The sequence below is a fragment of the Saimiri boliviensis genome, chromosome 5, assembly GCF_048565385.1.
Source record: "Saimiri boliviensis isolate mSaiBol1 chromosome 5, mSaiBol1.pri, whole genome shotgun sequence".
Taxonomy (NCBI): domain Eukaryota; kingdom Metazoa; phylum Chordata; class Mammalia; order Primates; family Cebidae; genus Saimiri; species Saimiri boliviensis.
Window position 1 is genome coordinate 29,300,461 of NC_133453.1, and position 17,478 is coordinate 29,317,938.

The following is a 17,478-nucleotide window of genomic DNA, read 5'->3' on the forward strand; positions in this document are numbered from 1 at the left end:
TGTTCTAAAACTTTTGACTATATAGATTGCTTGACTGAATATCATGATGGTGCTTATAGAAATGTCAAGTTTGGCAAGGTTCACTTTACTTATTTGTTTTTCCTGTACAGTAATTGCCTAATATATTTTGACCTCATAACCCCTGATGTAATATATTGTAATATGAAAAATACCAACCATAAACATTTTTAGCTTCATTTTTAACTTCATTTTTTTTTAGCAAGTAAGAATACCTGCCCATTTTTCTGTATCAAGATGAATAAAAGTTTAAGTTTCCATTTTATAGTTAGCTTTCAAATTAGGAGGCAGGATAGGAAAATTGAATTGAGATAGGAATAAAAAGTAAAGTCAATTTACATAACAAAAATTATGTACATGAATAAACAGTTGATGATGATAACTAACTGTCAGATAAGAACAAGTAAAGTATTAACATCTGATAAAGAAGAGCAATTCCACATCATAATAATGCCATTAATTCCTACTAATGTATCATTTGCTCAAATCATTGATACTTTGCTATTACATGGGTAGTTTACAGTAAGTTAAATGTGAAAGACAAAGCTATATAGTTTTTAGTGCTGCTGGGGAAAGATGCAATTTGATGGAAATGTGTCCACAAATCCAAAATAAACACTAAGACATGAGAAACTGCTAGATTTTTACACTGCTTGTCTGAAAGTTTGGTTACCAAGCATCTGATCAGCTCTGGTACTTGAAGCATTGTCTCAAAATATGTCTATAATACTAACAGAGTTTGGAATTATATGCCAAGCCATTATTTCATGTATAATTTTGTCATTTTGGAATCACCAGCATCAGAATCCCTGGAAGTGCTTTTTAAAAATAGGGATTCCTGTGCCTCACTCAGACTATAAAATCAGCGTCTTGCACAAGCTACTCAAGTGTCAACACTAACTTTTGGGAACTATGGCTCAAAACCATTTTCTACCTTACAAGTCAAACTACGTCATTTTAATGCTCCAAGACCTTGGGCAACTCCATAATACCCATATAAACTCCATAATACACACACCAAGTAAACTCCAATCTGTTTAGAAGACTTTCATGATACTTCATAAGCTCGCACTCCAGCTGCTATTACTCACGCAAACTATGCTCAAAAGACCCTAAATGACTCATTATGGCCCCAATGAGTCATGCTCATCCATGCCTCTGTGTTATTGCTTAAGTTAATTATTCAGCCTGAAATTCTCCTTCCCTTCCCTTTACTGCTGGACAAACTAGGTTGTTCAAGCAAAACTAAACTGCAGAGCCTCCTTCAATCCTTTCTGTCTGCTTTATACGTCCCTATAGTTTAGCAAATACTATGGTCATAATAGTTACTTGCGTATTCCTCTACCTATTCTCTGGGCTCTAAAACCTCCTTGAGGTCAGGATAGTGACATTCATCTTTTTATCCCCCCTCCCTGAACCACCCCCCCGCCGCCACACACCAAGAATAGAGACTGGTTTAGCGTAGACATCAGTAAATGTTCTACTTCCCTATTTTGAATTATGTTGTCATAAAAAAAGTATTGTTCTCTCACTGCTTTCTCTAGTAAAAGTAGTTTAAGAGGTCCAATCTGCCAGTTTTTAAAAAGAGTGAAAGAAAAATCCAGGGATGTAACTGCATTGCCTTTAGCTAGAGGTGGTTTGAGGATATAATCTTTATGGTTGCCAATGACTTCGTATTTTGTGACTCTTCAACTGTCCCGGCATATGACTTGCAGAAAGCATTACAGAAGTAGGCATTGAATCCCATATCTGTCAGGTGGTCACATAAACAAGCACAACTTCTAGATGAATTTGCGACTCTTAAAAACATAAATGTAGTTCAGGGACTCTAGTTCCTAAAAAAGAATGCAAAGGCTACAATTTTAGTAACATCCTCTGGACAAGCATAAAAGATGAACTTAGTCACATTTGCCAGCTTCCAGGATGAATAATGCATTGTCAAAGCAGAGGGATTACCTGTGAATTAAAATAATGCTGATGGGGAATAACCAGAACTTGCTTTTATTTTATTTATTTTATTGTATTTTTTCAGACAGGGTCAGCTCCATTGCCCAGGCTGAAATGCAGTGGAGCAATCAGAGCTCACTGCAACCTCCACCTCCCAGGCTCCAGCGATCTTCCCACCTCAGCCTCCAAAGCAGCTAGGACTGCAGCCACAGTGGACGGATTTTTCCATTTTATGTGGAGACAGGGTTTTGCCATGTTGCCCAAGCTAGTCTGGAAATTTTGGGCTCAAGCAATCAGTCTACCTCAGCACTTATTTTAAGTTGTGTAAAAATAGTTACTAAAGCAACAAGTTGTTTACAATTTTGGTTGGTTTCTTATTTCATCTCTTTGAGTCAGAATAATAGGGCATACAAATTTGACTAATTCTACTATCACGGAGCAATATGGACTATTTTCACACATAGCTTTAAAGTAATTCTTGCAGACCGGGCACGGTGGCTAACACCTGTAATCCCAGCACTTTGGGAGTTCAAGGAGGGTAGATCATGAGGTCAGAAGTTCAAGAACAGCCTGGCCAAAATGGTGAAACCTCATTTCTACTAAATATACAGAAATTAGCTGGACATGGTGGTGGGTACCTGTAATCCCAGCTACTCAGGAGGCTGACTCAGAGAATTGCTTGAACCTGGAAGGCAGAGGTTGCAGTGAGCCAAGATCACTTCACTGCACTTCAGCCTGGGTGACAGAGCGAGACTCCATTTCCAAAGAAGAAGAATTGTTGCAATAAGCAATGGGAAAACGGAAGGAATCATGTACCAGGTGGAGACAGAAGTGGGAAGATCGGGACAGAACTGGCAAAACCCCTAAACACTGCTGTCATTTACATATTCTAGCATCTGACCGATTCTTCTCTTTGTGGCCCTCATTTAAAAAACACACTCTGGGAGAGAAGTACTTCATACAACTAATTCACACTAAATACCACAGACAGATAAGATCTCTTTTCCATATGAAATCAGGACTCTTGATGTTAGTGCACACCTGAGAACAGAGGGCAGGGAGAAAGTCCCAGTAAGTTAAAGTATTTCTGGTTTTTGTTTTGTTTTGTTTTTGTTTTTAAAGACAAACAAGGGACATATTGCAGCCTGTACTTACACCCTTCACTGAAATGGTCTGGGATGATCTCCTTTTAGATGTCACATGGATGAGTCATTGCTTAAGGTGTGTAGCTGACTTCCAATCCACTGGACATTGCATTTGGAGTGATCTAGCTTCATCTGCTTTCATCCAACTCTTCTTTCTTGGGCTATGGGGCTGTTAAAAATTTAGGCTTATTGCCCTTTCCCTTTAAAACCATAGAGGGTGAATATTAGCTACAGAGTAGTCAAAACTCTTTTCCTAAATTAATTATCTGTTTCTGTTTAATATTTTATGTCCATTGCTTAACATCATGCCTAATACACAAAATGAAGAAGTTACTTGTGAAACAATCAGTGATGGATGGTTGGAAGGATATGTAGGAGGGAAAGCTTATAGGAAGCTTTGTTGTTTTCTTCCTATGCGAGGCAGATCACTACTATAGGAACCCTTTCTATACTTCCCAGTTATCTGCAAGAATCAAACTAAGGTTACAGGCATAAAAATGTGTTAATGCATTGATTCGTAAATATCTCTAATCAGATATTTTGGTCAGATTTGTAACATCTACTTAATTGTTGATTGACAGCATCTCATAACACAGGTGCCATGTCTTGCACCATTTTGAAAAGCAAAGCTGAACTGAGTGCTAGGACAGATTCCTCCAGTGTCAAGGCTCTAGAGAGAAAGTAAAATGAAGGTAGTCCAGGCTGAACAGCCACTTATGGAAGTATAGTCAGTCTTAGATCCTCTAGTACATTTGTTATAACAGAATTCTGAAATGCGTAGGTCAAGTGACCATTCCTCTTGGAGGAAGTGTAAAACTGAGTATAACGCAAAAAAAGAAGCAATTGGTGACTTAATTTTATAGCAATAATATTTTTGTTTAAATATAGATAAAACACAGAAACTACCGAAAACTATTTTCACAATAGCAAGTAGACAGTCAAGGTTAAATTATTTAAACTTGTTTTTTTGTGTGTTTGGGTACTATATCACATTTTCAAATAGGTGGGCCTTCCCCTGATATTTTGTCAAGAATCATCAACAGTATTTTTAGCAACATTCCTTTTTATGTTTAATCTGGTAGCAGATGTCTGGGTGGCAAATTGAAATTTCAAGAATAAGAAATTAAAAAATTAATCCAGTAAGAGAAAAACATTGAGAATATTAAAATATCTAATATAAATTGTATACTTAGCTCCTTTCTTCCTTCCTCTTTTACATTTTCTTTTCTTTTCTGTGTTCTATTTGCTTTTATCTTTTCTGTTCTTCATTTTTTTTTTCCAGTTAGATAGTATTCTGGCCACAAAGAATAAGGCCAAACATTTTGTGAACCCTAAACATAGATTAAATGGTAAATTATCTTATACTTCAGCTATCTTCATTTAACAGACCGTTTAATGGATCAATTTAGAGGATTATACCAAATCTAAGAAAGCACATTTACATTAGCTACTTTCTTATAAAAAAAGTTTGTACTCCAAAAAGTTTTCATTGCTTCCTATTTTGTCTGACAGTCCTTTCTAATTTCCGCTGGTATAAATCAATTTACATTTATTCGCTTTGTACAAAAGAACTCCTGTAAGTTTTTAATAATAATTATCATTATCATTGATTAAAGTTATATTGTTCAGGCCAGATGGAGGCCTTTTCCTGTCAGCTACAATGAGCTTGCATTATGTTGTTATAATGTGTTTGGCTCTAAATAAACAGATGGCAGAGTGACAGGATATTATATACTGGTGATGTCAGCCGCAGTACTTCACAAACAGCATTGCTTTAAATAAACTCTGTTGTAGCAAAGATTCCTGTACTTTTAAGAAGATGATTTGAATTGAACCTAAGTATTGTATTAATTTGGAAATAGTACAGTTTAATTCCTCAAAGGTAGACCATCTGAATGGTCTGAGGCTCAGCCAGAGGAAGCGTCTGTTGAATCAGTATGTTAACTGTATATGCATTCAACAGTAGAGCCTCACTTAGGCTGTAAGAACTTTCTGGTTGAGGAATTAAAAACTTAAAGAAAGATGGGAACATCTTGATCAGACATTATTTGATAATATTTATAATATAGTTCACTTTTCTAAACATTTTGAATGGGAGTAGCCTATTAACAATTAATATTAGACAATTGATAAGGTTTAATAAGAAGCATTTTAGGAAATGTCATAGAAAACATGTTTATGGAAAAATTTTACTCTTTAATAGATTTTTAACATCTGTTTTTTAATTCTAAAAATGAGTCATGTGCCCACAGAAATTTAGATGAACGTATGAAATTCAGAAATAAGATTCAAAGGAAGTCATTTTATGTGATTTCTTCTATCCAATATTCTTTATTTTGAGTCCTGATGGGAATTTCTCTGTAGGACAACTATGTTTGTTGAGGCAAATACCTATGGCAGAAGAAGATGCCACTATAGGAGATTTAGGCTTATATTTGAAAATGCAAATCATGTTAATAAACATTTTAGAAGTACATATTAAATAATTAAAATTAAGCTTTCAAAAATATAGCTTAAATGCATAATTTTATTCTGATAATTTTATATTCTGATAACTTTTCATGTGTTTATAAGAATATGTTCTTCTCATAAATTTCAACTTATTTTAACTCTTGCTTTACTTTTTAACATGTTGCTTTAGGTAAGATGTGATCTCTGGAAGTTATGTCAAGTAGAATAGATCAAGAGAATAATAATGCTCAATAGTCAAAGTGAAACTTATTTAACATAATTATTTGCTTTTGATTTTCTAAGAAAATTCACAAATTCATTTATTTTAATTTTCTATAAAATAATAAGACGATTTGAATACAAGGGGATTGTACTTTATTTTCACATACATTTGACATTTTATATGTGAAAATATATAAAATTTTCCTACTTAAGTGGCATTTTATGGACTATGTTTCCACTTTAGTATGACATAAAAATCCTCATAAAGGAGCAGGAGTATTTCCTTTGAGGAGTTACTCCTAGTCAAGGAGTGAAAGATTCTAACATGAATGTCCTTTTCCCCTTTTCCTGTTCTGCAGGTGGACGTTGCCATAAGTCCTGTACTGGCCGTTGCTGGGGACCCACAGAAAATCATTGCCAGACTTGTAAGTGTTCATCAGCGAGAGCACACAGGTTTGATGTGGTCAAGGAATTTTAAGGATTAGTACATTTCATACCTCTGGTCATCTAAAACATAAAATGAGCTATTGCCTCCTTGTGGTTGATTTGCTCTGGTCCACGAAAACTTCCCAATTTCATTGCTTTCAAATGGAAATTAAGATATAATTGATTCTTAGGTTTCTTCATGCTTTCTAGGTTAATGATCTCAACAGCACAGCTGTGGTGGTATTAACTATATCTAAGAGTTTTTACATCAGTAGAAGTGGGAAATCCAATGTTTATAAAATAGTAACTCAATTTCAGGTTAACTGGGTCTCTCAGTCCCTTCACCAACTAATTATTTCACTATTTACTCATTAGAAAAAGAAAAGGAAAGTAAAAAGAAAGGGTATTATATACCTACTGTATTCCAGGCACTGTTCCAGGCACAGAGACACGAACTTTATGCATTATGGAAATAGTCACCATTATTGACAGTAACTATTGCCCTTAGTTTATGTTGTTTCTTGGATTAGTCATTAGCTGAAGAAAATATGAAGCTATCATCATTGCTAAGACATATAATAATAAACCATACTGAGTATAAAGAAAAGTATCTAGTTTTTTCAGCATTCTTAATGTTGTTTAATACTCAAATCAGCACTGAACTTTCATGAATCTTAAGAATAAATGATTTCTTTAAAAATGAAAAATAAAATATCCTATACCAGTAGTAAACATACATTCTTCCTGTAGCAATAAAAATGACTGAAATAAGTTATGGAAAAAAGTGTCATGACGAGTTGACATACATTTCTTTATTAGCATAGATGACACAGAAAATATTATTAAAGATTCAAACATATCAAATATTAGACATTGTGGAAATTTGTTATACTCTTCGGTGAAAGTTTACAGATTTCTAATAATTCCCAGTTCACAATATTTGCTAGATTCTATTTTAATAAAGAAATACAAAAAGAATCATTTTATTGTGAACCACCAAAGAATAAAAATATATGAAAGCTATATTTGCAATGATAAATGATTTCTTAAATTTACTAACTTTAATTCATGAGCATTCTCATGCAAAATTTATGAAACAGAAAAGAATATAAGGTAAAATCATAACTTCCCATGTGGGTCTCACCTTTTCCCTCAGCCATCCGTAGGCAACAAATATTATTGGCACTTTGGTGCACTTTTCCAAAAATAATTTATGTATACCCAAGGAAGTATGCATTCAGCATTTTTTATTCAAATATTAGCATGTTTTACATGTTGTACTGCAACTTGATTTTTTTCAACCCATGCGTGTGTATGAATTATTTGTAGTAATTTCTAGAGGTGAATTAGTAGAGTCATATACATGTGGGTTTGGAAATTGGTAGAGCTTATTAAAATGGAGATCTTGTTTTCTATAGAGGTTGAAACAATTAGCTCTGCTGAGAGCAGTGTATATAAATGCCTGTTTCCCTCTCTATTCTTTGGACAAAGCAGTTCATTAGGGAATTTTTAGATCTTTGTCAAAGGGTTAGATGAAAAATAGTATCACAGTGTAGATTTAAATTAACTTATTTAGTAGAAACAATGTTTTATGGCAGGAATTTTTTGGCAAGAATTTTAAAAAGGTTTCTAAATAAGATGAGATTATTGTGTGAAATTCATTCACAACATTTGGAGACATTCTTTTAATAGCAAAGAAGTCAAGGCTAGGTCGCATTGCAATGCTTGTATGACACTGATTGGGCCACTTGCTTGAAGTCAAGTTCTCTAAAATAAAAGAAAAATCTGCAGCACTGTGATGAAGTAACAAGTAACCAAAGAGACTGTGAAAGTGCTAGTTATCCACTGTCATTTCATGGCAAAAAAAGCTTCTGAGGTAGCAAAATTAAAAATGAGTTTTTACTCACTCACCTACTTATTTATTCATTTATTTATTTTACAGAAGGGTCGAAGAGGCTTCTGCAAAAGCTCTTTGTTGTGGCTGAGCCACTCTGGTGGGCCCAGACACATGCTGTCTCCTGGTAGAGGAGGGAAATCTCAGGCCCATGGGGCTCAGCTAGTATTGTTGAGGGACTCATCATAGAGCTGAGGGATGAAGGAGCTTAAATTTGGGAAACGCTGGGGTGCATCTCTCTTCTGCTGGTGGGAGATTTAAGACACCCTGCTGTTGTGTTTTTCCTCCAGTGCCAGATACCAAACCAAAATTACTTCCTCCCACCACCTTTCAGATTTCTACTTTGGTTGACTCTTGTGTTACTTTCAGGGTTTATAGTTGAATTTAAAAGGTAGGAAGAAAAAGGTCTCTGTCATCTTTCTAGTTCCGAAGTTTCATATAGTGCATTCAGTAATACTATTAATAATTTAAAATTATTTTACTTACTAATTTCATCTGTGTCTTCTTTTATGTGTATTTTTACAGATTACAAAATGCAGTAGTATAGTTAGATTATATGTATAGATTTTACAGTCATCTCTTGTATCACTGGTTTCCACATGGCAGATTCAAGCAATTACAGATCAAAAATATTTGGAAAAAAAAATAGGATAATAAACAATTAAAAATAATACAAATAAAAATACATTTAAAATAATACAAGTAAAAAACAATACCTTATAACATCTATTTACATAGCATTTACATTGTATTAGGTATTATAAGTAATATGAAGATGATTTAAGGTATACAGAATGATGTGTGTAGTTTGTACTCAAATATTATATGCCATTTTATATAAGGGAAGTGAACATCTGTGGAGTTTGGTATTTATGGGGATCCTGGAACCAATTTCCTGCAGTTACCAAGAAAGACTCTGTGTATACATATTCTATATCACATATACATAGATGGTGAATAATTATTCTCAGATTGAGATATATGAGTAGAAAACTTGAAAATTACTGTATTTGGGTAAAATGAGAAAACAACATATATGAATTTTCTCTAACTTTGATTGAAATTTTCCTTCAAATTGTAGAGTGCTAAAAATTCTGAACCTTTTAATTTATTTTAGTAGATCTGCTTATGTTGGGTAAAATTTACAAAAGTTGTAATTTCCACTAACATCTCTTATTTTTATAATAGACCACTTTCAAGATAATTGTCAAGTAGACACATCGCCTTCTCTGAAAAATACCCCCTTCTAGATGATCAGTCCCAGTAGGCATGTTTGTTTTATGCGACACTTTACCCCTTTCTTCCCAGGGCAGTGTTTTTTAACCAGAAGTGATTTGCCCCACAAGGGACATTTGATAATTTGGGTTGTCACATCATGGAGGTGGGGTGGGAGGGATTATCTTCTGGCACTAGTAAGGTAGAGACCAGAGATGATGCGAAATATTCTACAATGCATAGGAAAGCCTCTCCTACCCCTACCCAAACAAAGCATTAGTCAGTAGGAATACAAAATAGTACTGAGGGTTGAGAATCTTGTAAGGTGGTAGATAATTGACCAGGCTGGGCCCATCAGATTCTCTTTCCAGGGAATTTAGATTTGGAATCCAGAAGTGTTGGTTACACAACCTTGGAAACTTGAACCTGAAGAGATGTTAAAGCTATTTGAGGTTTCCATTTTTGGATCATGCATGTTAATAAGAAGCAGAAAGAACCAATCATCAAAGACAGTAAAGAATAAAGCAGTCATAAGAGAGTTGAGGAAAGGAAGAGTAACAGTTTTTGACAATGTTTACCTCCTACTTCTCTGGGTTTCACGAGGTCTAGCCACACTTCTGTCCTTAGATGCTGTAAGAAACATGATGTTCTTCTAGCATATTTAAATGGAGTTTTATTACTTGCTACCAAATGTAGGTGGGAGGGAATTTTGACTAAGAAAATAATCAAGTTATAATTCATGTATGAAATCATCAGACATGAAGTTACTTATTTCAGCTAATTTTTCAGCATAGAAGCTATCCTTTCTATAATTGGTTTAACGGTCACTGTGCTTACTCCACAAAGCCTACCAAATTTAAACTCAACAATACATGTACCTAATATACACAAATACAAATTTTATTTTATTTTATATTATTTTGTTTTAGAGACAGTGTCTAACTTTGTTGCCCAGGCTGGAGTTCAGTGGTACAATCATAGCTGACTGCAGACTGCAGCCTCAAACTACTAGGCTCAAGCAACTCTCTCACCTTGGCATCCTGAGTTGCTGGGACTGCAGGCACGTGCCACTGCACTCAGCTGCTTTTTTTTTAAAATAGTGACAGGAGTCCCTCTTTGCTGCCCAGGCTAGTCTTGAACTCCTGGCTTCAAGCAATCCTCTCTCCTTGGCCTTCCAAAATTCTAGGATTGCAGGTGTGAGCCACCACACCAGCCAAATTTTAGAATACTATACAAATTAACATAGAACTTTATTAAACATTTCCATTTTAAAATTTCATATTCATAATATTTCTGTGAGTTAAAAAGGGAATTTACATTAACCCCATTTTAAAATTGAGAAACTATAACTAGATAAAATGATTAAAGGGTGAAATTCACACAGCCAATACCTGTAATTTTAACCTTAGTGTTCTGAATCTAAAGAGAACCATTTCCTGGGTACCGTATTTTATAGCACAGGTTAGTAGTTGAGGATGTTGGATTTGAAATTAGCCGAACGATACAAATCCCAGTTGTTTCCACTTTCTATCGTGGGAAAATGACTTCATCTTTTAAAATATCATTACCATGTCTATAGAATGGACATAATTATACTTAACTGAGGGTTTTTTGTTTGTTTGTTTGTTTGTTTTGGCAGGGGGTGGAAGACGAGGGGCACAATGAAACTCAATACAACAAAGCAGTTGAAGGGCTTAATTTTTAGCATATACAAAACCCAGTCAATAATAGCCGATGTGATAATAAACTAAAAAGGTTACTGTTACAAAACGTACCCCAATTTGAATCTGAATGAATGGATATGGAAGGCAAGCTCCTGTAGACCGGTTCCACCTTGTGAAGTCTACTGACACCTGGTGGCTGGGAAATGGAAAAGCAAAAGCCCCGGAGTGGGGTTGGAGGCTGCTTGCCCTTGACATTCATTCCTGTCCTCCTCTCTCTCAGTCTGAGCTACTTGAAAGTGAAATTACTTATCCATATTTAAAGAGCACAGCATCCTGCGGCAAAAAGTACTTTGGAACTACTCAAAAATATACTTACTATAAGACCAGAATTTTAGAATTTAGGTTATATTTTTTGAGAATCAGATCTCGTGAGAGATTCCATAACAACATGAGACCTCCAGAGATCCCACAGAGTTGTAACATACATGATCCATTTTTTAAAAATAAATTGTTTTAGGCTTTCTCTAGATTTCCAATGACTCTTATATTATTTAAAACGTATTATTTCCTCTTAGGTCCACTAAAGATACACTTATATCTGAGCCTGGCTTAACTTTTAAAAATCAGAAAACATGCTATGTAAGTTTTTGACGATATTCTGCTTTTGTGGATTGACTTCATAAAAGTACATTTTAGGGTCTGAAAGACATAATCATATGTTATTTACAACTGACCTATTTCTCTATAACTAAAATAAATTCACTTTAGTGAAAGCCTCTCTGAAAATATTCAACTTCATGATTTGCCAAGTTATTTCCTTATTTTTTTGTGGATAATTATTCTTGAGACTTTTCTTACATTGGGGAAAGGAGAAAAAAGCATTTAAAAGCCCCAGACCTCAGCTAAGGAAACTGAAGTGAAGCATGTATTTCATTTACTGCACCTTATCAGTGCTGACATCTTCCCACAGGTGTCTCCTAGCAAATGTACAGGGAGTTACCCTCTTTGTCACTAAATGGTGAGAAGCCATGCTAAAGACAAATGGCCCAGGCTCTGGGAGAACAAGTTCATGAAAATGAATGACTTGTTAGGGTGAAATGAAGCAAAGAGTGGTGATCAGACTGAAAACATCTCTGAATAGAGATACAGAGAAACAAAGAAGCTGGTCACAACAAGAGCGAGCTTGAGGGGAGGTCTGTGGGAGGCCAGAGGTTTTAAACAGAAGAAATGAAGAAAAGGTTTTTGTTTTTGTTTTTAATAGATTTAGCTAAGTGGAAGAAGAATGTGAACAAACTGAAAACTTACCACAAACAACAGTTCACTATGCAAACCAACCAGATAGAAATTTCAGTAAAAATTTTTGCATGTTTAATAAAATGTAATATATTTTTAGTAAAATTTAGTCACATTTTGCAAGTTATTTTGTGTCCTTGTTTGGGTGCCACAGTTAGGCTGATTGCATGTTAAATAATTTAATTGTTCCTCCATAGCATTTAATTATGTTCAGACTAGAAACTGTGAAACTAGTAGCTGCTTTTAAATGTGTTCCTAACATATGAAATATTTTCTAGATAAATTCTTTAAAAATAACTCATTCAACTTAAGGAATTTTGTAAATATTCATGTAAGTTGATTGTGCTTGTAAAATCTAACCTAGTGTTCCCCTCTTCCTATGTTACTCATATGTCTGATTTTCTAAAACATCATGAATTTATTCTCCTTAAATCCTCTGGATGTTAGAGCATCATGATCCTATAAACCTAACAAGAATATTTCTCACATAGTTGCAAAGGGTCAAAGTAGAAATTAACGATTAGACACTGAGAGCTACATTACATGTGGAGCAGTGACTCAGATTTAAAAGTACTTTTAAGCTCAGTTAAATCGTGGCTCCACTGCTCCACAGCACAGCTTAAGTAAATTGATTCAGTGGATTAATGTAGTCATGTCAGGGGAAACAAACTTATCTGCCATGTGAAGTCTGAAGCTTATAGTAGTATTATTTAGCAGGTTTACCGGTAAGAATGACAACTCTCTCTGTTCATAAGAACTGAGTCCTAAGGTCTGAGCTCTGTAGGTTTAGGTATGAGAGAGACTGAGCTTTAATAAATAAATAATAATGATTAAAGAAACAAAGTCATCTCTGTCTCTGCAAGATATATGGAGTACACTTGTCTCATTTAAAGTAGATACTGCCTGTCCTTTTTTATCTTTAAGTACAGTATCAGGCCAGCTTTTTACACATTCCTTTTGTCCTCCCAGACCTGGCATTATCTCAGTCACTGCATTTTGCGTGAGGAAGGAGGAAAGGCACATATCCAAATATTGCAGTTTGATTTTCCTGACCCTTCCATACATTTTGCACGGAAGTAGTCGTAATTCCGAAGTTTTCTAGGCTGATAACCACTCAATACGCTCTTTACTTGTCTAAGTTTCTTTGTAAGTGATGTTTTTTGCTGATAAGCTGATTTAAAAATGTGAGTTTGACAATGTTAAAAACATTATGTATTGTAGGAATTGAAATACCACAAAATTAATGAAAAAATGAATACTTTAACCACTGGAGTGAACAGATATATTTCTCTCCATTTGAATGTCATTAAACTGACTATTGCATTACTTTAACCAAAAGAAAATTTCTTTTGATGGAATTTACCCCTTACTTCTTCCTTGGTTGTAATAGTCTTCCTAGACTATCATAAACAATAGAACCTGCCATGTTACCTCAAAATCTTTTTTTAATTAAAAGTAGAATAATGGTAAAATAAAGACAAACACTGTATTTGTTTTGTTGTCGATACTTGTTAACATGGTGTATTACTAAATTGGCAAAATAAAACCTTGTTCCAAACCACATTTTATGTTACTTATGGTTTCCATACAGAGAGTATAGAATAAACTAGGAAAATTTAGAACTTATTTAGCATCTTCCTCAATAATTTATTATGCTTGGGCATGAAGAAAATCGCTTTAACATTTGCAATATATTAAAAGTTTCAGTTTAATAACAAATGGAAAAAAAAAACAAAACCTTACCCTGGCTTATGCATTTTATTTATTCCTAAGAAGAAATGTTAGAAATATATACATCTCCTTTTATTTATTCAAAAGTACATCTGGAACTGCTTTGAAGAAAAATATTAAAATCTAAGAAAGTGATTATGTATTTTTGTTTCTCAAAATTTCAGCAAGAAATGTTGCAGTTGAAAATTAAATTGTATCCTTTGCCATGAAATTTTCAAGAGTTTCCTGTAGATTGTGAAACCAAATTGACAAATTATGAAGATAAACTAATTATACTCATACACATGCATACACATATAATTTGTCTAAAGTGTAATTGTATTTAGATTCTTTGTGCAACAAATGTTGTTTAAAAAGAAGGTGCCGATGTGGTAAATACCCAATTAGAGCAGAGAAAAGCAAGTGGGAGCTAATGGGAACAGAGAAAGAGCTGAGCCAGCAGGCCCCATCAATCAGGATAACAGCGAGCCTTTGTAAACGCCAACATCTTTAATTAAAACCCTTGTATTTTACTAATAACTTTGTACATCCATAAGCCTTCTTATTGATTTCAATTATCCCCATTTTTCTTTTTTGGATTTATAGTTTCTGGAGATATTGTAAAATTAAAGTAAACTCTAGAATGAACTAATTACTTGTGTACATTGAATATTTCAGAAAGTGCCCCAATAATTTACTGGTAGAAAATAAGAAAAATCTTCCCTGATGTGCTCTTCATTTTGACATAAGTTGATAATTTGTGTTGTAATTTAACGAGTTTTCTGTAAGATTTAAAAGAACACGTTGTTTCATTTTAACTATGAGAGATGTATATATTTGAAATGCTCTGTCTATTACAGTTTAATGGGATTCAGAAGATAGTACTTAATGCCAAGCCAAGGGCCTCAGGGGTATAAAATTGTTCCTGTTCCATGGGCATGCTGTGGGTGAGATACAAGACAAAGGTTAGGAATATTGGAAATGTTCAAAAAGAATATTAAACTGGGGACATTAGGTAACTGGAGATGTAGTCCTACCTCTAACTCAATTTTCGAACTTCAGTTTCAAAAGGTTCCTCTATCTATCTATCTATCTATCTATCTATCTATCTATCTATCTATCTGTCTTTCTGTCTCTCTGTCTGTCTGTCTGTCGGTCGGTCGGTCTGTCTGTCTATCTATCTGTCATTCAATTATCTAGTGTGTGTGTATGTATAACTACATATATAGTTATAGATGATATAGATACAGATGTAGATAGATTGGGAGAGTGCAAACTGGGGGGTGTTTTTGGCAGCTATCAGAGAGAAATCAGAGAGTGAATACTCTTGAAGGACTATTAATAGGACATTGAGAAGAACAGTTAGATATATCTGGAAGTTCTACCAATAACGTAATTTTGTTATTTTGGTAGTGATGACAACTTATTCTCAATGATTTGTGTCTTCACAGCAGAAGAGCTGACTGTCTAACTATATTTGGCTATCAAAGAGAAAATTTCAAAATCACCTGCATGTTACATGCTTCTGATGAATAGGACACCTATACTGTTCTGGCTACAGAAATGGAAAGAAGTGTGAGATTTTGTTCTAGGAACAGCAAGCACTTACCTACCACTCTCATGGTTAGAGAATTTAGCAAGTAGGGAGAAAGATATTTTCCTTAAAGTTCTACCTTACATTTATCTGAAATGTATTATCTTCTATTTCAAATTAATCAGTGTGATTAAAGAAATAGTTAAGTAAACAGTGTAGGGATGAAAGAGGATAAGAAAGGGTAACTGGATACAGATCAGCTTCTCTTATTCCAAGCCACATTTTTTGCTCATTATATTAGAATAAATGTGAATTATCTAAATAACAAACATATAAAGATTTCATTTCTCAAGCCAATATAAGTTATATATATATTACTAAGTGACTTATATTATCATGGCTGCATTGCTCCATTACCGTGGGTACTTTCCAAAGAAATAGTCACTATACTGATTTACGATGAGTTATAAAAACAGAAAAATATTAAAAAATAATTGTACATATTACTATGTCACTGAAGACAGTTATTTTTTATCTATCTAAAATCTTTTTGCCCATGAATTCTGTTATAACGGAATGCATGGAGCATAAAGATCGAAAGAGTACCTACAGGTTTTGTTCTGATTTTAGTATTTCTTGAATACCTGTCACGCAGGATGATGCTTTTCCTCTGCAATAAGGATGGTTGTATGTATTTAAGATGTATGTAATTACATTCACTAGAAAATGGAGGGAATGAGGGAACAGAAAGATTCTTATATTAGCAACTAGTAACTGATAATTTAAAAGAAAAACCAGGCTACAATATTTCACCAAGACATAACCACAAAATTAAATGGAGAATTACTTCATTCTAAGATAGAAATGCTCATGCTATGAAAATTTCAGTTCTTCTAAAGTTAAGCTATAATTTTAACTATCTTTAATCAATTACCAATGCTTTTTTAATTGAATAAAAATAATCTAAAGAATCTCTTAAAATATATTTAATAAAATAGCCAGATGTTTGAAAGAAATAACTTTGTGGAATAATTTTCTCTATCAAGTATTAAAATATTAAAAAGTAGTAACTGTTAAAACACTGTGGAATTGGTTCAGAATGGTATTGTCTCAATGAAATCTAATGAAGTCCAGATGGAGGCAAATGTCTATAGTAATTTAGGTTTTACAAACCTGACATTTTTTTAAAAAATGACAAAAGCATAGATTATTTAAGAGAGTATGAATAAATGGTTCACGTATGGAATAAGATGAAGTTAGATCCCTACAATAAAACAAAGGCATAAGATGGATTATACATTGGAAGTTTAAAGAGCACGAAATAGACTATAGTCTATATGCAGATAGAGCTATACAGATTGATGAATTATAGATTAAAAATTTTAAAACACGTAATATAACTGAAAGTACTAGAAAAAATAGAGATAAAAATTACAGGATTATGATTGTCTTTTTAGACATGACATAACAAATATAAAATAAAATATCAGAAAACAATCATTTTCTGGCCAGGCATGGTGGCTCATGCTTATAATCCTAGCACTTTAGGAGGCCGAGGCAGGTGGATCACTTGAGGTCAGGAGTTCGAGACCATCCTGGCCAACATAGAGAAAATGCCATCTCTACTAAAAATGCAAAAGAATAGCCAGAAGTGGTGGCGGGCACCTGTAACCCCAGCTACTTGGGAGGCTAAGGCACAAGAATCACTTGAACTTTGAACCAGGAAGGCAGAAGTTGCAGTGAGCCAAGATCGTGCCACTGCACTCCAGCCTGGACAGCAGAAGCGATTTCATTAAAAAAAAAAAAAAAAGAAAAAGAAAAAAAGAAAAAAACAAAAAAGAAAAAAAAGAAAAGGAAAAGAAAAAGTTTATTTTAGCTGCATTATAGTTAAGTATAGTTTTGTATTTTTAAAGTAATTTTAATAAAAGAGTTGAATATACAAAAAATCTGCAAAAAAAG

At 33.9% G+C, this 17,478-nt stretch overlaps 1 protein-coding gene across 5 annotated transcripts in view; it reads left to right on the top strand.

The window, feature by feature from the left end:
• The window catches only part of ERBB4 (erb-b2 receptor tyrosine kinase 4), a 1,202,488-nt gene that overhangs the window by 806,688 nt on the left and 378,322 nt on the right, over nt 1–17,478 (top strand). For all 5 annotated transcript variants that reach the window (XM_003925582.4, XM_074399075.1, XM_074399073.1 and 2 more), the window contains exon 5: nt 6,143–6,208. In XM_003925582.4, coding sequence (XP_003925631.1) covers nt 6,143–6,208 — 66 coding nt within the window. The remainder of the gene's footprint in view (nt 1–6,142; nt 6,209–17,478) is intronic.